Source organism: Gossypium arboreum, chromosome 7, assembly GCF_025698485.1.
Source record: "Gossypium arboreum isolate Shixiya-1 chromosome 7, ASM2569848v2, whole genome shotgun sequence".
Taxonomy (NCBI): Eukaryota; Viridiplantae; Streptophyta; class Magnoliopsida; order Malvales; family Malvaceae; genus Gossypium; species Gossypium arboreum.
Genome location: NC_069076.1, coordinates 85,353,365 through 85,375,367, shown reverse-complemented (window position 1 = coordinate 85,375,367; position 22,003 = coordinate 85,353,365). Strand labels below are relative to the sequence as shown.

At 31.1% G+C, this 22,003-nt stretch overlaps 1 protein-coding gene across 1 annotated transcript; it reads left to right on the top strand.

Moving 5' to 3' along the window:
- Positions 1-16,844: 16,844 nt before the first annotated feature.
- On the top strand, positions 16,845-20,674 carry LOC108457344 (serine/threonine-protein kinase D6PKL2). The gene is made up of 2 exons (XM_017756699.2): positions 16,845-17,545; positions 19,758-20,674. The coding sequence occupies exons 1-2, from the start codon at positions 16,980-16,982 to the stop codon at positions 20,551-20,553; spliced, it is 1,362 nt and encodes a 453-aa protein (XP_017612188.1). The 5' UTR covers positions 16,845-16,979; the 3' UTR covers positions 20,554-20,674.
- The last annotated feature ends 1,329 nt before the right edge of the window (positions 20,675-22,003 follow it).

The window sequence follows — 22,003 nt, the reverse complement described above, 5'->3', positions numbered from 1 at the left end:
AATTTCTCTTTAAATCGGATTTGTGGTTACGAAACCACTGTTCCGATAACTTTGAATTTAGGCCATTATAAGCCGAGACACTCCGGATGCCGCGCCTGCATCCTAACTTAGTAGGTTATCTGTAGGGTTGAAAATTAAAGGAGGAGTGAGCTATGACCCTTAGTGTGAGTTCCATCACAAGAAAATCAGTGCAAATTATTAAACCAAACAAATAATAACAGTATTCAGTACGGTAACAATAATATAATATAGTAGTATTTTAGGCAATTCAATGATCATGTTTATGCGTGTCGATGCAATATAATACAAGTTCAGTTTAACAGTAAAGATAGGTCCTACCCTACCGCCAAACTCCTAACAAGAGTTGCCTAGAACTCTTATATCCCGGACACTCCAATTTGTGGTTGAACCACAAGTGTTGCAGGTTAATACGCTGCTAGTAGTTGTGAATGCACAATGGGTTTGCAAATAATAGCTACAAATAAAAATTATGGATAAACCACTAGTGTTTGCAGGTTAATACACAGCCAGTGGTTGTAAATGCACAATAGGTTTGCAGATAAAAGCTGACAATAATTTGTGGATAAACCATCAGTGTTTGCTGTTAAAACTGTCAGTACTTCCTCCTTTCGAAGCATCCCGCCCATGCAATGCAGTATGACATGGGAGCATCAATACAATACAAAAATATTAAACATTTTTAATACCTTTGGTTTTCATTTGTTTTTTCTTTCTTTTTATTGTTCCTTTATGCATTCTAACACTTTATTGTTTCTTGTGTTAGTAGGTTAAAGCACGTTACATAATCCTTCCTCCGTACAATAGAATTCTTTGATGTTTAGCCGATTTTTGACTCATTGTGCTATTAGGTTTGCTTTGTTAGTTTGATTCTAATACATTCTGATTGATTGATACTTATTGTGCTATTAGGTTTGCTTTGTTAGTTTGATTTTAATACATTCTGATTGATTGATATGCACTTTTTAAAAAACTTACAAGATTAATTCTTACCTTATTGAGAATTAGATTTTCATTTCTAAGTGCATAACAGTGAGGTTTGCTTAATTTTTATTTTCTTGAGTGTTATGTTCTTTTCAGGTTTTCATAATGATTTGCAATACTATGATTGGGAGGTTGAAAAGGGATCAAGAGGTTTGAAATGCTCGAGATCAGCAATTTGACACTATTCTAAACACGACCAGTAAAAATTTAGAACGTTTACGTACCAAAATTGAGTGTCAGAATTGTAATTGGGAAGATAAGGTTGATCAACCTCGTTTTTGTGTAAATAATGTTCGACGTGTCTCTCGTGCAAATGATGAGACTTCGGTTAATAATGATCGTAGGAAACATTTATTAGCTAAACCAAAGTTTAATATTCCACCATTTTGAGGGAAGTATGATCCCGAAGCATATTGTAAGTAGGAATAAAAAATTGAACTTATGTTTTGTTACTATAAGTGTTGGGAAGAGGAAAAAGTCCAATTAGCGACCCTTGGATTTTCAGATTATATGTTGAGTTGGTGGATTCAACTTGGAATTGATCGTCAAAGAAACTTCGAAAGGGTAATTGAAACATGGGACGAGTTGAAGCAAGTGATGTGACAGCGTTATGTTCCTTCTCATTACTATAGAGAGGTCTCAACGAGACTTCAACGCCTTATTCAAGGTAATGGATCTATTGATGAGTACTTTAAGGAGATGGAGATGCTTATGCAAAGAGCAAATATAAGAGAGAATGAAATGCAATTTGTAGATGGCTTGTATGTTTCAATAACCAATGCTCTTAATCTTCAAACCTATATTGATCATGAGGAGATAGTACACAAGACAATTGAGATTGAGCAACAATTTCAGTAACATCAATTTCGTCCATTTGGCACATCATACTATTATTGATGTACAAGTTATAATTCTACTTTTAAGAATTCAAAACCTTCTTATGTTATTAATAAGTTGCTGCCAGAACATGTTGAGACTAAACCTTTTGAGTGGAAAAGTGGGGCTCCTTCAAAAAAATTCTTCTACATCTTTCAAGCAACTCATTTATACTAAATTTTCATCAAAACAACAAAGATCTCGTGATATTGAATGTTTTACGTGTAAAGGGTGTGGACACTATAGTTATGATTGTGCCAACACGAGACTTTTGTTGATCAAAGAAGATGGTGAACTTTGTGAACCGAAAAAAAAATGATAATGAAATTTTTTTCCTTGAATCTATAGAGTTAGATGAAATAGAAAAGTCATGTTCTCCTATTGAGATATATTATACTGAATTAAATATTCATAATACTTGTGAGGGGATATGGGAAGTGAAGAAAAATCATGTGAAAAGATAGAGAAAAAAGATACCTTTAGTGATGAAAGTCTACTTAATGGTCCAAATTTAGTGAGTGAAAATCCATATGAGGTCAAATTGGAGAGTTCTCAAGTGGAAAAAGAAAATGAGAAGCAATAAAATACCCATACAAAAGTGAGGAATGATTATGTTTTAACTAACTCTAACTTAAATTTGTTTAGTGGTGTTTCTTTGTTACAGGCTTTCAAGGATCCATTGACGGACTCTCAATTATATTACTCTACCATCAATAAACGATTTTACTTGTGGGAAAGAGGTAAGTTGAACATTGATAATTCTCCACAGGTGCTGCAAGGTAAGAAAAGTACTGATACATCGAAAATTGAAATATGTAGGCATACCTTGAATATTTTTTATAAGTATGCTACTGATTTTATTTTTTCTTACGACATGCATTCTCATTGGTCAAATTTCAATAAACAATGGTCTGAAAGTTCAATTGATTTTATGGATTTATCTAGGTATTTAAAGTTTACTTTTGTTGCACTAGACAGGTTTATTAAAAAACCTCATGCATTTGATCTTGCAACAAAATTTTCTACCTTAAACTCTAAATATGAATTTTTGCATAATAATATTAAACTACTTTATTTTTATAATTATGTGAAATTTTTGACTCATTGTTGGAAATTCTTATGGATGACCATGCATATTCAAAAAAAGTTACAAGTTATTTTTTACTTGAACACTCATGTGCCTTATTTCTTTGTCTAGTGTTGATGGTTTGTTTTTGATAAAGAGATACTTGATCCATGCTGATTTTGGATATCAAAATCATATCTTTGATCTTGGAGATAGTTTTGGCGCACAAGAAAGCTTAGATAAGTATTTTATTCATTTTATTGTTATTTATTCTAATCCCTTTTCTTTTTGTGCAGCTAAAGAGTCGGGGATGAATCTTCTTAAGGAAAGGGGGAATGATGCAAGTCTCAAAACAGAATTTCAGACCCACGAATGTAATGGACTTACACTACCTTAAGGCTCAACAACAATGTTAAAGGCTAAGCAAATCAAATCAAGATTAGACCAAAGACAAGATTAGAGGATGAATCTTTTTAAGGAAAGGAAGAATGATACATGCATGGATGGGGTGAAATTTATTAAATTCCAGTCACCAAAGCTGCCAATTTTCAGGCTTGGGAAATCAACAGATTTGCGATGACTTTTTGGATGGGATCCTGGCATTTTTTAGTTGAGATGTCCATATGTGTTTGAAGATCTATCTCTTAGCTTCGAAACACGTTTTGAATCACTCGATTTTGAGTTCGGGAGCTCAAGTTATGATTGTTTTAGTGAAGACTGCGTGAGCAGAATTTTTGAACGGGATTATGACGAGAATTGCGAATTTTGGGCTTTCAATTAGAATTTAAATCATATTGGGTTCGGGTTTTAGGCTAAATTTTTATTATATATAAGCCCAATATTGTATTTATCAGATCTTATTATTTTATTATTATTTTATTCTAAATTTTTTATAATTATTAAGTATTTTAAATTATTTAGGAGTTTTATGTTTATAATAAAGTTTAGTTTAAAACTATTTCTTATTTAGATTAAATTAGAATTCTAGTATACTTAAAAGCTTTATTTAGATTTATTTAGCTAGCCTATATATAGGCCTTTGCATTGTACACAATTCATACAGTTCATTATTATTCAACTTCTCTTTTAAGTTAATAAATTCTCTTTGAGTTTTCTTTTCAAGAATTTCTTTTCAAGAATTTCTCTTGAGTTTCTTTTAGAAGAGTTTTAACAATCTTTTTAGATTGTGTGGATCATCTTCAAACTTTTTCTTGCCAAGTTTTCTTTCTTGAAGGGAAAATTAGAGCCGCTTGAAGGGGGTTGTGGATTCTTTATGTTTCTAAGGCTTCTTAGGACTTCTACACGCCGCGTTCTATCTTTCAATTTATCTTCTTTATTCGCTTCCTTAATCTTTGATTTATTATTTTATTTTAGTTATCTATTTTAATTGTTTTATCTGACTTGGATTCAATTTCGTTTCAGGTTGTGTTAAAATCCAAGTTTCTTGCTGAACGTCTAGAGCCCTAAGTCAAATCCTCGACTTTAACAAACTTTACGATCTGCTTCTGCATTCATCCATCTCATTCTTTATCAGTTTATATCAACAGTAGTAGTAGACATGTTTGTTATGTATTTGGTTCATCAATATAATAAGCTTGTTGTTCATGCAATCGAAAATTTGGTGATACGAGTACAATTAACAATTTATCAGTAATTCAGTCATAGAAGACATGTATTCAACATATATCATGCAAAACTAATCAATCAAATCATGGATTCCACATTATTCATAATATGAGGGGCTTAATTGAAAGAGATAATATACTAAAATAGTTCGAGAATTAATCAGAGACTAAATTGAACAAAACATAAAATTTTGGGAAAAACTGTAAAATATAAGAAATAGTGGACACATGGTCATATGGTTAGGCCGTGTGACAGACTGTGGAAGTGTGACATTTGCATAATCAACCTACAAGGGAGACACGACTGTGTGACAAGTCATGTGGAGAGTCCTAAACCGTGTGAGAATAGAAAAACCTAGGGTTTTAGGGGGAACATTTTAACACCCTGAATTTTGGGGCTCGAAGTTTTGGGTTTTGTGGTTAGGGTCAGAGAGAGAGGTGTGCTATTATGTTTAGTAGCGCATTTAAGAGTCAGAATGGGCCTGCTGGTCTGATGGTTGAGTGCGTGTTAGCTTGTCTTTGGGTCCTTGGTTCAAGTCCTTGTGGGTACTTTTTGGAGGAATATTTTTGTTCTATTTAGTTGTGTTGTTCTAATTTATTATATAATTATTTTGTTATTTCTTTATTTATTTTTAATTTGTCTCTGGCCTGTTATTTTATTTCCTTTTTATTTTTTTTGTTTTGCTTTTTCTGTTACTTTTTCTTCTTCTTTTTTTCGCTTGGGGAAAACGGTTTTCGCTACATAGATATCAAAGATTTTCGCTTCTCTGTCGTCAAAACAGGTGTGGGTTTTGAAACTTTTCTATTTTATTTGTGAATTGTAAAGTTGATTTTGATAGAATATGGCAATCTTAGTGGCTTTTTGTAATACCCTGAAAATCTTTACAGTAATATATTATCCTTGATATAATAAAATAAGGAAATAAAGTGATAAAAAGGGAAGTTTTGAGTTATGGCAACATTGGGAAGTAAATTATGATATCTTGATTAGGAAAGGACTAAATTGTAAAAGTTAGAAAAGTTTTGTTGCCTAAGAGTAAATACTCAAGACTTAAAGGGTTAAAGTGTAAATATGAAAAGTTGAAGGACCAATAGTGTAAATATTTTAAGGGTAGAATGATCTAGAAACAAAGGAAAATGGATGAATTAGGACCAAATTGAATAAGTGAAGAACTATGAGGGACTAAATTGCAATTTTACCAAATTAAATGATGACTCAAGGATGGAATTCTAAAAGATCATGAAGGGCAAAATGGTCAATTAGTAAGAGAGAATTCTAGAATGTAACGATTATGTTAATGATATTTTAAATTAATTAATTAGATAAATATTATTTTATTAATATTTTATGAGATATTTAATATTATTTTATTATTATTTATTTAGTATATAAGGAAAGAAAGATGAAGAATTTTCATCATCTTTCCTTTCCATGCAAACTAACGTGAGAGAAAGAGAGGAAGAAAGAAAGTTTTACTTTCTTTACAATTTGGTCCTTTACCAAAAATTCACCATTTTCACCCAAAATCAAATGAATTTCCATAGCTACCAAGAGAGAAAATGTTAAGGAGAACATGGGAGTTAGAATATCAAGTTGGATTCAAGAAATAGAAGCTGGAGGAGAGAAAATCAAGTTAAAGATTGGTATCAAGAGAATAAGGTAAGTACATCAAGATTTCAATATGTTTTTAAGTTTGTTATTGTTGATAAATCATGGAAATAATGTTATAGTAGAGTTTTATTACATAAGGTCCTATGTTCTTGATATGTTAGTGAAGAGAAAATAAGAGAAAGTGATGAGAAATGGTGTAGAAAAAGAAAATAAGGGTGTTATAACATGGTAATTAATATCTTGCACTAAAACAGTTATGGACAGCAGCAGTAGTCTAACTTTGAAAAATCACCATAAATTTTATAAATTGAATTAGAAGATGAAAAAAATATGGAATTAAATCTTAATGAGTCTAGTTTCTCATAGAAGAAACAGTGTAAGCAATGAATTTGTAAATTTTGATATATAATGAATTTTGTGAGACAAGGTTAGAATGAATTCAGGTTCCCCTGTTCAGACTTTGAAAAATAATAAAAAAATGAAGAAAAATAATTAGAGGCTTAAATTTATATTTATAGAATTCTGAATGAGTCTAGTTTTATTAGAAACAAACTAGAACATCATTTGAATTCTGTAAAAGGAGATAACTAATTTTTAGTGAAGAAGGGTCAGAACTGTCAGACAGCAGAACAGGGGTGACTTTAATGAATAAACTGTACTAATTGGCTAAACAAAAAATTCTGAAAATTTTATGATAAGAATACATGTGATTCTAGTTTTAGGAAAAATTAACGGATCTTAATTTCGAGTTCTGTAGCTCAATATATAAATAATTTAGTGACTATGATGCAAATGGACAGTTTTGAATGTACATATAAGTAAATAGTGAAATTATTGATAATGTTACTTGTTGTATGTTATATAAATTAAGGATGTGGAATGGAGAGGAGGAGGAGGAAAATATGTATGAATATTCATCTAGCATGGCTAATTTGCATGTTTTAGGCTCAGGGACTAAATTGAATAAAAGTAAAATTTTATGGGCAATTTTGTAAAAATGTCGAAATGACTAAATTGCATGAAATAGATTATTTTATTATTTAAATTACAAAAATTTAACGTAATTATCAATTTAGTTCAAGATCGGGAAAACATGTTTTAGGGATTAAATTGAAAAGTGTTGAAATTATGGAAAATTTTGATATTTTATAGAATTCATGGACTGTTATCAATATATATGAGAATAATAGTTGGAAATAAGGATTAAATTGCAAGAATTTTACTTTCGTCCCTAAGGATGAAATCGTCATTAATTAAAGTTTAGGGGCAAAATGGTAATTTTGCCTAGAGCATTAATTAAATGTATTAGAATATGAAATGAATGAAAATGATGATCAAATTTATTTATAAAGATCCGGACGACACAAATACGAGACTTGATCATGGAAAGAAAATATATCGAATAATGAAATAATAAACACGAGCAATCAATGAAGTAAGTTCGTGTAACTTGAATTATATTCGAAATGCTTGAGATTGTATGTTATTGATGTGAATATGATTTGAATGTTCATTGTATGAAAATTTATAAAACATTGATATATTTGATAAAATGGGAAGAAATCCGGTTGAATGAAAGGAAAATTCGATGGATCTCGAAAAGGAATTGTGGTAAAAAGGATCTAGCAGGACGGGTGATCCTATCTGATATAGCCCTCCAGAAGAATATGTGTAAAATGGATTTAGCCGGACGGGTAATCCAATTAGGGTCTGAATTTAGCTTCGGGTGGTAATTGGATCCAAGCTCATTAGAGTAATTGTCGTTGCGAGGATTTAGCTTTGGGTGGTAATCCCGACAATACTCTATGAGTTTATATTGCGAGGATTTAGCTTTGGTGGTAATCCATTGCAAGGATGAGGTTCAGCGGAGTGTGCTCTCGATATGAAATGTGTAAGACCATGGTTGAAAGATACCATGGCAACTTGAGTGTAAGACCATGGTTGAAAGATACCATGGCAACTCGATATAAAATGTGTAAGACCATGGTTGAAAGATACCATGGCAACTGATATGAAATGTGTAAGACCATGGTTGAAAGATACCATGGCAACGTGATATGAAATGAACAAGACCATGGTTGAAAGATACCATGGCAACATAACGAAAATGAGTAAGACCATAGTTGAAAGACACTATGGCATCATGTCAAAGATAAATAAGACCGTGGATGGGAGACGCTCTAGCATCTCATTGAACAATTGATATTCGGTAATATGTATCGGATGACGAATGGTTATATGAAATAATTATGAAGATAGATAAACGAAATAAGTATAAGTACATGAAATATAATTTATGTTAAGTTTGATATAAGCTATTACCTAATAAATATACATAAAATATATGGAAATGATGGAGCATGAAATATTGATATAATGAAATGAATGATATATGCTTATGAAGAAAGCGGTAAGAGCATGATATGTTTCATGACATGTACATATATGATTATCTTTGATATGTTGATACAAGGAAATTATGTAATTGAGACTATTATTAAACTCAAGTGCGATATGTCGAGAAAATAGATATATCGGTGTTGAATTTATATGAGATATGTGCAAGTATACTAACAATGTTGCTGTTTGATGCTTATACAACTGTCAAACTGTTGATTGAATGGTAATATATTTATTTATATGATGCATTGAATCGGTAAGTATTTAAATTTTTTTTAGTGATCTGTAAATGGTAGTAATGCTCCGAAACCCTGTTCTGGCAGCGGATACGGGTTAGGGGTGTTACACTTTTGGGTACGGTAGTTCTGTCGAATAGCATAGAAATTCGCATTTGTTAAGGAAATTCTGAGTTCAATTGGTTGAGGGTCGACTTAGTCACTGAAAAACTCATTTTTCAGGCAGTTTTAGGGTGGTTTCATGACCAAATGGGCGGCCACACGAGCGTGTGCCTGTTCACACGGCCGTGTGGCTAATTTGGAGAAATTAGTCAATTTTTACAAGACCGTGTCCCCTGAGCACACGGGTATGTGCGTTTTGGAATTAGGGTTTGATTTGGTGCCACACGGGTATGTGAGACACTCACACGGTCGTGACAACCCTACACCATAATTTAGTACAAATGGACAAAGAGTTACACGGCTTGTTTCCATGGCCATATCCCGATCCACACGGGCGTGTGTTTCAGTCACACGGTCATGTGCCCCTCATCACAAGGGCTTTTGACCTCCCACACTACCTAGGCATTTCCACACGGCCAGAGCACACAGGCGTGTGGTTCTAAGGCACTTATTTTGGTTCTGCGTGTGTTTACAATCTGAAAATGTGTCTGTGTGTTTCAACTGTTGGCTAAGCCTTAGAAAGGGTAAATAAGACTCTGATTTGGGCTGCGAATTATGTGATTTTTGTAATTGTTGTGTGAGATGTCTGACTCTGGACCCGGTTAGCTAGACGTGTATGTTTGCATATCTATTTCTGTTTGACTATTTGTGGATGTACTCATTGTTTTCTGTGATAATGTATACATGCATACACTTGCATAAAGTTAAGTTTTGGGTGGGATTGCAAAGAGAAGGGAGTTTGATTTTGATCTGATTTGGCAGTTCTACTGTAATTTACTCGTACAGTGATTTATCGCATTGTACTGTATGTGTGTCAGCTTTGCTGCGTATTATTATCTGATCTGGCAGTTAAAATTGCAACATATCTATACAACGAATTACCGCATTGCACTGTACAGTACATACGCTAACTCTACTACATATTGATATCTGAGTGGCTTAGTCCACATATATGATGTGTAGGGTTGGCTGGGCCCTGGAGATCCTAAGCGGTGTGTTTTGGTTGAATGAGGTTAAACAACTTTTATGGGGTGTGATCAGGGGACGAAGAGGTGTGTTGGCTGGATGGATGGGTTATATTATCTGACTGCATTTCATACGTATCTTTTTGTATGTTCTGGGTGCGAGATTAGCTAACTGTACTTTGTTTGCCTGTTTGTGAATTGGTGTGCTCGCGAGTTATGTTCTGTTGGGACGTTGGTTCCAAGTTCCTTTCTGATTCAATGTATATCTGTAAATCTAATACGATAATGAGTTGAATTTCATATTGTGTTTTTAATCTTGATTCGGACTCACACTGAGCTCGAGTAGCTCACCCCCTCTTAGTGTTCCCCTTTCAGGTACCTTTTCAGAATTTTAATGCAGGACCCGATGTGTGGAGGTCTCGGACAGTCTTGGAAAAAAATTCAGTATAAGTTATATTTTTAGTTTCTATTTTGTCATTCAGATTTTAGAAGTGTAAGGTTGTATAAAATTATGGTACAAGTTCCGATTTAAGTTTGATCCGCTTATATATATTATTTTAACTATAATTTTACTGACTGGATTTATAAACGATTAAATGTTTCGGTTTGATAAGACAACTTGTCTTGTTGCAAAAAATCACCTACGATCACTTTGGTGATCAATGTAACATCCGAGATTCAATCTAAACTTCTAGGTCAGGTTTAGGGTGTTACAAACATGACCATGTGAGGGGGTCGTGTGGTCCACACAGTTAGACTACATGCCCGTGTGGTCCTATTCCGAGGCACGATTTGCCTCGATTCACTTGTAAAAGAACACACACACTTGTTACTAAGGTCTCGAGCGACATTTTTTACGTTCAAGTCTGATCCGGGATACCTAAATTGGGTCCTTCAATGGAAAAATACTCTCGGATTAACAATTAAATTAAGATTTGTCAAGATTTTCAAGAATTTGGCAAGAAACCATAAAAGGTTTGATTAATCGGATGAAAGATTTGTGTCAAGGTCATGATATTACGAAATATAAAATTCAATTGATGAAACGGAGGCACTTACCGATTCTTGGCAAGGTTTAGAGATGCAATTGATGGCGACATGCTAAACTGATAGAAAAACGAGCTAACGTAGATTAATTTTGATTCGAGAGGACGAAAATAATTTCAGTAATAGGGAGCAAATATGGTGTAAAAGAGATGATAAACAAAAAAGGAAGTAGAAATTGGGAATAAGGGAGCAAAATTCAGTTTTAATTTGGGAAGGAAATTATAGTTCTTTTGTGATTAGGAAAAAAAATTAAGTACTTAGGATTTTCAAACTTTAGGGGCTATTTGGGTAATTAACCCATCTTATAAAAAATAAAAAGGGAAATAGGGGTGAATGATGTGACTTAAAAACGCAAGATACAAGTGTGAAAGGAGTAATACTTAACCATTTAAATTGTTGCTCATTCTTATTAAGTTTCTACTCTAAATAATATTTATTTTAGAATGATTTTCATCCTAATTTGTTGAAATTAAATTGAAAAGATATAAGAGAATAGTGGATAGAACCTAAAATCTCTAAGGAGCGTTTTATTTAATCTAACCCTATATATTTTTAGGTGTTACATGGCATGAGACGTCATCATAATAGGCTAAATCAACAACCATTGATGAACATATTATATCAAACATTAAAACTTAATAGTCAATGATAGTTAACGCTATAAATAAACATACACCATAAATCAAAGGGGTACTTGATGTATGTTCTAAACTCAATAGCTTAATTGGGTGTAAAAAGTGTGCATAAACTTAATTGGTTTAGAAAAAAACTTCAAGAAATTTTCAACCCTTAAGCCTAATAATTATTATAATAATCTATAATCTAAAATATATATTATATTAAGCCTCAAGCGAGTTGGTGTCATGAGTTAACTAGACACTATTTTAACTAAGTAATGACTAAAATACTATTACTTTACAAAGTAAATAATATTATTTCAAAAGTGTTCTGGTTTTTTTATATCTTTTATATAAAAATAAAAAAGTACACCTACATAATAAAATTTGAACTTAATATATTATTGTTTTAACATCTCTATTTTATCATTTCAATTAAAGATTATTTTTATATTAATTTTTATAAATGTTTATTATATGATTTTACTTTTGACCTATATCATAATTCATAATTGAGTCATAATTTGACAATAATAATAATAATAAAATAATAATGACTCAATTATTTTAATACAACAAAAAGCCCCCGCTTTTTGCAGATTTCGTAACATTCACCTTCTAATAATTAATGTAACATTACTATATATATATATTTTAAATAATTTTATTATATATTTTGATCATATATGTTCTTTTAACACAATTTTTAGAATTAACTTATAAATAAAAGGATAATGTACTTTAGCACACTTAAAATCACCTCCTCCGGCATTAATAACAATACTTATACTAATTGAGCTAAAACTCAATCAACTAACATTACTTTATATTTAGTACCAAAATAAATGTGTGAATATTTTATTTAAATATTTAGATAAATATTAATCTAAAAAAAGAAATACTTAGATAAATATCAATAAGTATCGAATGTATGAAATTTTAGATTCGATTAGTTTGACTCCAAAAAAAATAAAATAAAATTAATCATCCAGGGTGCATCTAGGTGGAGGTTAAACTATTTATGGATCAGACCAAGTTTAGATAGTAAATATGCATTTTGCAAGACTTAATTCATCAAACTCAAAATTTTATATTACACTTGAGTTTTAAAACCACAAAACAACACTTGTTAAATATATATATATATATATATATATATATAAAATTATATTTATTTATAATAATTTTAAAATATTCATTAATTTATAGATAATTACAGTTTATGAATAAATGGTAAGTGTATTAAATACAAACTCATGTTATATTAATATTTTTTATAATTAAATTTAATAAAAATTATTTTATCTATTAAAAATAAGTTATTAGGTCAAGTTAGCTTAGGGTGAAGCCAAAAATTTTTCTTGGGGATTGAAATTAAATTGTATATTTTTATTATAGCAAAATGTAAATTTTCTATTTTAATAACCTATATCTTTATAAATTTTAAAGGATTAAATTAAATTTTTATCATTTTATAGATAATTTTATTATCACTAAATGGAACATTTTTAAATTTTTAGTTGGGGAGGGAGGGTTGGTTTTCCAAAAATAATTATTCAATTTAAATTATTTTAACATAATTTTTAAGCTTTAACTCTCTTGATTCTTTTAATTATGTGATTATGTGATAGGAAAAACTTGATTGCAAATCTCACAATGAACATTAACATAATATCAAATTTATTTCTTTTATTATATCAAAACAATCATTAGGCGGCTTGCTTCCCCAAAATTTTTGAAAATTTTTATTTTTCCTTTGAAACTTTTAAAAGATTTTAATTAGATCCTCTCACATTTTTAAAAGTTTTCATTATAATTTTAACTTTTTATGAAAATTTCAATTAAATTCCCTTAAAATATTTGAAAATTCTCATTAATCTCACGAAAAATGTTAAAAAATTTAAGTAAACACCAAACTTTTCTTTTTAAAAATCTCGATAAACTTTTAATATTTTTGAAAATATTCCAAAACCTTCCAAAATTTGATCTCAAAATCGGGTGGATATATGTTAAATGCAATAGCATTAAATGTGAAAAGAGTGTCATTATCATATAGAAACATGAATGAGAGAGAAAAAAATATTCGTGAGGGTAAGAGAAGGCGAGCAGACCAAATCAAAGCATTAAAAACAGATATGGACTATTCAAGCCTTTCAATCCACAACTAAGTCCATTTTGTCTTGGTATATTTGTACATCGCTTGCTTTGATGTGAAACATGCCGCCCATCATCATGGTGCCTTTGCTGCTAATTCCACCCTCTCTTATTTCTAGTAGCCTTATCCAACCCTATTTTTCACTATGTAACTTATTTAACCATATCAATATCCACAAGTTTCTTAAGTAGCAAACCAATATGATAATAGACTATTTTGTTAATAGACCATCGGATAATTAAAATTTGACTTCTTAGCAAGTCCTTATTGTATTAGAAACTCAACAAATGGGGACAATTGAAGTCAATTCATAAATCTTAAAATTTTACATGAATTATGATTTAATGTGTAATTGTATATATGAACTTTAATTTTGTGTAACTTTATACATGAAATTTTAATTTCATCCAATTCTTGTAAATTATTAACACAATTAATGATAATATCATGTTATGTTAATATATTACATACATAAATAATTATATTTATCCAATAAAAATAAATTGACGTATTTATTTTTTAAATACGTATATTTAAATTAAAATTAAAGTTTCAAGTAAATATTTGAACCAAAATTAGAGTTTTACATGTGTAATTGCACCAAATTAAAGTTCATATATACAATTGCACATTAAATCAAAATTTATATCTAATTTTGAGATTTACCCTATTTAAATTGATGTGAAAAGAATGGCTAGTGTAAATGCATAATTGATTTTTTTAATAACAAAAATAAAAATGGAATATTACTTTTGAAATTTTGAAATAATAAAATAAAATAAAAAACTTGTTCAAAGTATTATAAAAAGTTCAAAAATTACATATTTTAAAACTCAAAAAGTTGTTTAAAGAAAATTCTTCAATTTATAATTTTTAAAAGGATTTTATTATATTTTAAATATTTAAAATTCAATTAATTGATGATAGACATATGTAGATATTTTAAAACCTTATTGTTATACTATATTTATAATCGTAAACCGTATTCATTTATTTTTATTTTATTTATTTATTTTAACTCATTTTTAATAATATCAGTAACTAAATTGCTCCATTCCTAGGATCGACCTTGATGGGTTGTGTGAAATAGGCCAGCATTAATTCGTACGGACGTGGGACTTTGTACAAAAGGGACCGACCAGCCTATTTTGATGTGAATGACTGTCCTAATCTCATTTCATTTTTTTTATAAAAATCTAATTTTATTTCCAAATCGTTGAAATGAAAATTTAATTTGTAATTCTTTTTTATGAATTAATTAAAAATTATTACTTTATTTGACAATACCTTTTAAATTTCATTCAATTTATTTTGATATTTTAATTATCCTTTCTAACCATGGTTAAATTTCAATCAATAAATATTTAATTTTTCAAACCAATAAACTTTAATCTGTACCTAAAAATAATTTATGACATAATAACTGGTTTGATAACCAACAAAAACTTTAGAATTAGAATTAGAATCCATAAATAAAGTTTTGAGTCGGCAAGTAACATTTATTAACTACATTAATTGGAGTAAATTAACCTCATAAATGGTGTTTGATTATAAAAGTAGAAAAAGTACAGGGAGTCAGACGATTAGTTAGAATGCTTTATATGAAAGTAAATTTATAACATTTGCTACTTTAATTTAACACTTTTTCTTAATTTGGTATTTATATTTTTTTCACCCAATTTGGTACCTGAATTTCATACTTTTTTCAATTTGGTACATAAATTTTTTGGGGCCTAATTTTGTACTTAAACTTGACATTTTTTCTTAATTTGGTACGTAAGCTTTTTTTTAGGTTCAATTTGGTACTTAAATTTATTAAATGTTATACAAATTTTTTTGTTATGCTACAAAATATTACTAACATTAGAGGAAATTCATGTTAAAAAATAGGTATTGAGCTATGCTTAGCAATTAATATTAAATAAGAAAAAAGATTTTTTAAATCCCAAACTAAAAGAAATTCATTATTTTCAATTAATAAATTAATTAATTAATTAATTGAACATATAAAATGGATAAATATCCTATAATCATCACATGTCGGTCATACATTGATTACTTTTGCTACCTCATAAAAAAATTAACATTGTTAGTATATGAGAGTAATTTGTAAAATGTTTGGCAAGTACCAAATCAAACAAAAAGAGATTAGATACCAAATTAGGAAAAAGAGTTAAGTTCAAGTACCAAATTAGACCTCAAAAAGTTTAAATACCAACTTAAGAAAAAGTCTCAAGTCTAAATATCAATTAGGAAAAATTGTCAAGTTTGGATACCAAATTGGACCCAAAAAAATTTAGATACTAAATTAGGAAAAAGTGTTAAGTTCAAATAATAAGAAGAAGAATAAATGAATATATTAATTGCATGATGCTGCCCACGTTAGATGTGGCTTAATTTGAGTCTATCCAAATTTAATTTAAATAATAAAATAATTTAATATTTTAAATTGAAATTATAAAAGTATGTAAGTAAAGTTATATAAGCATTAAATAAAATGGCATATTTATTTTGTGAATTAAGTTGTACTTAATTAGTGTAAGTATTATTGTTAATGTAGGAAGATATGAGTTTGAGTGTACTAAAATATATTATCTTCCTATTTATGGATTGAATAGGGACTATAAGTAGTTATAGACATTGTGTCAAAAATAACAAATATGATCAAAATCTATAATAATATTGTTCAAATATATATATAATATTGAATTTAAACTAATATTGAAAAATATATTTTATATTAAATTCAAATAAAAATTAAATATGGGTGCTTTATGGAAATTTTGATTTACTTATAAATAATTTGGAATGTAATTCAAATGGACTGACATTTTAGTTTTCATAAGAAAAAAGGGAAAATAGTGAATAATGCGTATAAAAAGGAATGAGATGGATGCAATTGAAGTGTGTTAATTGTAGTTGAGTAGCAAAACAAAAAAGAAAAAAAATAAATTGGTGACCATAATAATCCCAAAAAATAGGTCTATATTATAATTAAACTTGACGGATACACCCAGCCACCACAACATAAATTCAGCCATAATATCAGTCCTTTTTATTTGTTTCCTTTTATATGTATATTAATTGTCACGGTGCAAATAAAGAAAAATATGGGCCCGAACACCAAATCCGATCCATCCATCATCCCCTTCAAATATCAAATACACTTTCTCTTTCACCCATCTGTCTCTTTTTTCTCTTCTCTCGCTGTTATCAATGGAGCCGTTTCTCGACGACTTAGCCGACGATCTACAGAGCTTAAGCTTCACCTCCACTTCCACTGCTACAATTAACCGCAGCACCAGCTCAGGGTCTGCCTCCAACTCCGGCTCTTCCTCTCTTGCTCCCTCGGCTCACGGCTCCTTCTCTTCCAAAACCATCCGTTCCGCCTCCCTCTCCCTAGCCGACCTCCGCTTCTCTATCCGCCTCGGCTCCGGCGATATAGGCTCCGTCTACTTAGCCGAACTCAAGTCTCAACCCACGCCTCCCGACACCAATGCCGCCGATGCTAACAACAACAGCAACAAAGGCAGCAAAAGCGATGTCGTTTTTGCAGCCAAAGTGATGGACAAGAAAGAGCTAGCGTCGAGGAGTAAAGAAGGGAGAGCGAGGACCGAGATGGAAATACTCGAATTGTTAGACCATCCTTTTTTACCTTCGCTTTACGCCGTTATCGATTCCCCTAAATGGTTCTGTCTGTTGACGGAGTTTTGTCCAGGCGGCGACCTTCATGTCCTCCGTCAACGTCAACCTCTCAAACGTTTCCCCGATTCCGCCGTCAGGTACGTCCTCCGTTAAAAGAAAAAGAAAACGTTTCCTTGTTTTTGGATATTTGAGAGTGATGGATCGGGCGGAATGAGCTCAAAAGGGTGGGGGCCCCAATCGACTGTAAATCGGATCAGATTCATTTCGTTGTTTTTGGCTATGATTAACGGTAGATCCGGGGGATTGGCTCGGGCTACTAAGGTCAAATCATGTTTGAGATTTTGACTTTTTTAGCCAGTAAACCAATAACTTTCAAACGCGTATCCAAGTACATTTATGAACTATAGTGCCTAAAATATCGCATCAAGGCCACCTTGACCCCGTTTTAATTTTTGGGTAAAAGCGCCAATTAAATTACTCCTGTTGCCTTATTATATTCTTAAAAATACATAAGGGAAAGCCAGCTCAGCTCAATAACACGGCAGACAAAGCAATATCATGATCCCATCATTTAGAATTTCTTTTCAATAATAATTAATTAATTATTAAACAACGGGTAAAATGAGATGATAAAGATCTCTTTTTAGGTTGGATTTTCATTTTGAGTATGAAGCATTTTAAAAATTAGTACTTACAGACACCAGAACCAAAAAGAAAATAAATAATTATTAAATCTTTTATTATGTTATTCTATAACTTCATTTTCTAGGCTTAACTTAGGTACCTTAATACATGTGTGCATGTCTAATACTTATTATGAAGTTACTCATCACGTTTGTGAGCTTTATTTATAAATTTATATATGTTCAAGTAAATTATTATGAGTGAGAAATTTAGTAGAATAGGATTAGCTCTAAAGCAAAGTTGTGCATCTAAAATAGTATTATGTGCTTCCAGATTGTATTAATTAGTAAATGGTGAAGCCATTAGTTTTATGTTATTTATTTATTTATTGTTTTAAAAAAATCCAATACATTTGGATAGAAAAAATGTTACTTTATATTCTCATCTTCAACGTTTAACTCGAATAACATGGGTAATCGAATAATTAACTTTTTCCCCTTTGTTTGACCTCAGGAAATTCAGTTTTATGTTGCTTTAACTTTTCTGTACTTGAATCTACCTTGTTCAGTATAAAATTTACTTCTGCAACGATATAAAAATTTAGGAAAGAATTGAATATAGGATACAGCCGGTTTCCGAGCTCTTAGAGTTGAATACCCTTTTTCTTTTCTGGATTTCTGGGATTTGTTTTAGCATCTTTGATGATGGATGGATGGATGGTAGACCCTGTTTTCATTTCATTTTATTTTATTTTATAAAGCTCTCCGGTCCCTCTCTAGTTAGTCTCTTGTCTGTGTCACTACCACCTAGCCATCCATTACTAATAATGACAACGGTGATAAGATGTTTATATAACCACCATTTATTTAGGGGGAATTAGCTTTCAAATCAAAGAAATCATTATTATTATTTGCTTCGACTTTGAATGGATCTTGTAGTTCAAGAAGGTAAGGTTCAAGAGATAACAACAAACTTTATGCAAATAGTTCCGCTTTGATAATGAACACTAAGTCGTTACATGATTGATAAAAATGTTGTTTCCTTTATGCAATTATACAATACTACATGATTGAGAAATTCTATAAGCTTATTTTTCATTTATGTGCTATTGCTTTGTTCTAGTAGATTCAGTACTTAATTTGATATTCACACCCAACATAATTTTATTAGTGTTTCCACAGTTAATGATTCAGATTCAGCTATGAATGATTGTAAGATACCCAAAATACTAGGGAACATCTAGGAAGAGTGCAAGGGGAATATGCTTCAATGTAAGGACACAAGTTAGAGAAACTTTTGATTGCTTTACATCTCCCTGTTGAAGATTTTTGCCTCATTACATCCATCTCTTGCATGAAAAGATTCTGAAGGATCCAGGAAAACGAGACACGTAGGTCCCTTATAGTCTATATGATGTAGTAGAGGTTGAAGCAAAATAATTTCTTGTCTTAGTTTAGTGTGTAAGCAAGTTTAGAACCGCAGTGGATGAATGATAATAGTAGTAGGGTCCTTTATGTTCCTTGGCTAATGTGATCATAAAGTTCATGACACTATGAGCATCTCAATTATTTTCTTGTCTATTATTTTTCTTTCTTTAACTCCACCTATCAATGGACCCTGGCTCGAGATTTTAGTATTATCAAGTTGTTGATCTTAATTAGTTTAATGAGATAATGATGAAACTGATTAAAATTATAGGTAGTTGATTATTCTTGGTGTCTCCAGGTTCTATGCATCAGAGGTGGTGGTGGCTTTAGAGTACCTCCATATGATGGGGATTGTTTACCGTGATCTAAAGCCTGAAAACGTGTTGGTTCGATCAGATGGTCACATTATGCTCACGGATTTCGACCTTTCATTGAAATGCGATGAGTCCACATCAACGCCCCACATTGTTTCCGATCAAAAACCGCCGGTACCAGGTCTGCGGAATGACTATCCTAAAGATCATCCTCCTTTCACATCGTCTTCTTGCATCATCCCAAATTGTATTGTACCTGCTGTTTCATGTTTCCACCCACAACGCAAACGCAAAAAGAAGTCTGCCCATCGTGGTGGGCCTGAGTTTGTGGCAGAGCCCATTGATGTCCGGTCCATGTCTTTCGTAGGGACACATGAATATTTGGCACCGGAAATTGTGTCCGGTGAGGGCCACGGTAGCCCTGTGGATTGGTGGACATTGGGGATCTTTATGTATGAACTGTTTTATGGGGTAACACCGTTCAAGGGCGTGGACCATGAGCTAACCTTGGCCAACATTGTGGCTCGAGCCCTTGAGTTCCCTAAAGAACCCATGGTTCCTGCAGCGGCTAAAGATCTTATTTCCCAGCTGTTGGTGAAGGATCCTCCAAGGCGTTTAGGGTCCACAATGGGTGCATCAGCCATCAAGCACCACCCATTCTTCCAAGGGGTCAATTGGGCATTGCTAAGATGCACGACCCCACCATATGTACCTCCACCTTTTAGTAAAGAAGTTGTATCAGATGAAAGCTGTCCAGAGACCCCAGTAGAGTATTATTAGGGTGAAGTAAAGAAATGATCAGTAAATTAAAAAAGAATCAAGCGTCCCCTATAGCAATCATGTAACTTGTGATTATACTTTTTGGAATCTATATTGCAACGAGTATTCATTTATCTTTAAATATCGGCATATATTATTGTAAGCCTCCAGTTGGAGGTTAATGTGTTGGTTCATTGGATTCCGACAATGCATTTGTAAAAAACAATCGATATGGACACGGGAAGAGGAAAGCCGGTGGCGTCGAGCGTGATAGGCTGTCCACCGATCACGGAGGGTAGGAGAATACACGAGGGAAAGGAAATTGGTGCCTTTTAAGATGATTGCCCCTACCATGTGGTTTGTTTACTACATAGGGAAAATGTGGGGACTTTTGCCATGATTCCTTTAGATCGGCTCACATGATCACTGCGTACTTCCATGTTGATGCCATCCAATGGTTTAATTTTTATTTCTTTGGCATCTACTGCAAATCCAAACAACAATGTTATATGTAAATGAAGTTATCGTATATGTAAAAGAATGTCATAATGGTATATTTTTGGCTCTACTACTGTATTGTACTAGATTTCATGTATTCTTACTTTTATAATCTTCCTTTTAATATTTCAACTTCTTAATTTTCTTTTATCATGTTGCATGTTGACTAATAAAATATTGCCACATGTCACTTTTTTTACACGTTACTAATTACGTCATTTATGTTTTTAGGATCAAAGTACCATGTTAAGGTTCTATTTAGATAATTAAGAGTAATTGGATAAAAGTTGTAATTACAACGAATTGTAATTTGCTAAATATGTTTGTTTGACATAATGTAATTAAATCATAATTTCCTATATCATATTTGATAGTATAAATTGTAATTACACAATTGCATAATCTATACGTTTTAAAAATATTAATTATAATTATTATAAAAATTTATTAGTACAATAAAAAATTCTAAATGAGTAATAAAAATCAAATCATCATATGTAATATTAGGCCAAGAAAGTAATTTATAATATGATTATTAATAAAAGAAAAATAAAATAAACATTATATGCAATTTTATCTAATTACTTTAGCGTTTCATACTTGTTGAGTTATTCTTTTTAACATTTAACATAAACTTGTTATCATCATTTGTCGGTCATTGACTGAATTTTTCATCTGAATCTAAATTTGTATCATTTAGAGTATTAAGATCTTCTTCTTTCATGTACTCTTCAAAGTATAAATCATCCAAATTTCACCTATAAATGAAGTAATGAAGTACGAAATATGCTAGCACAATCCAATCTCTCTCTTTTTTTTTATATATGTTATACTGAGGTGATGTTAATATGAGAAATCTTTTTTTTTTTAAACAACTAATGTCCTCTTAGTTACATTTCAAAGTTTTGAATGTCTCAAATTAAAAAAAGTCCATGAGCCTTTTCTAGTGCTTGTGTCTGGTACCATTCTCCCA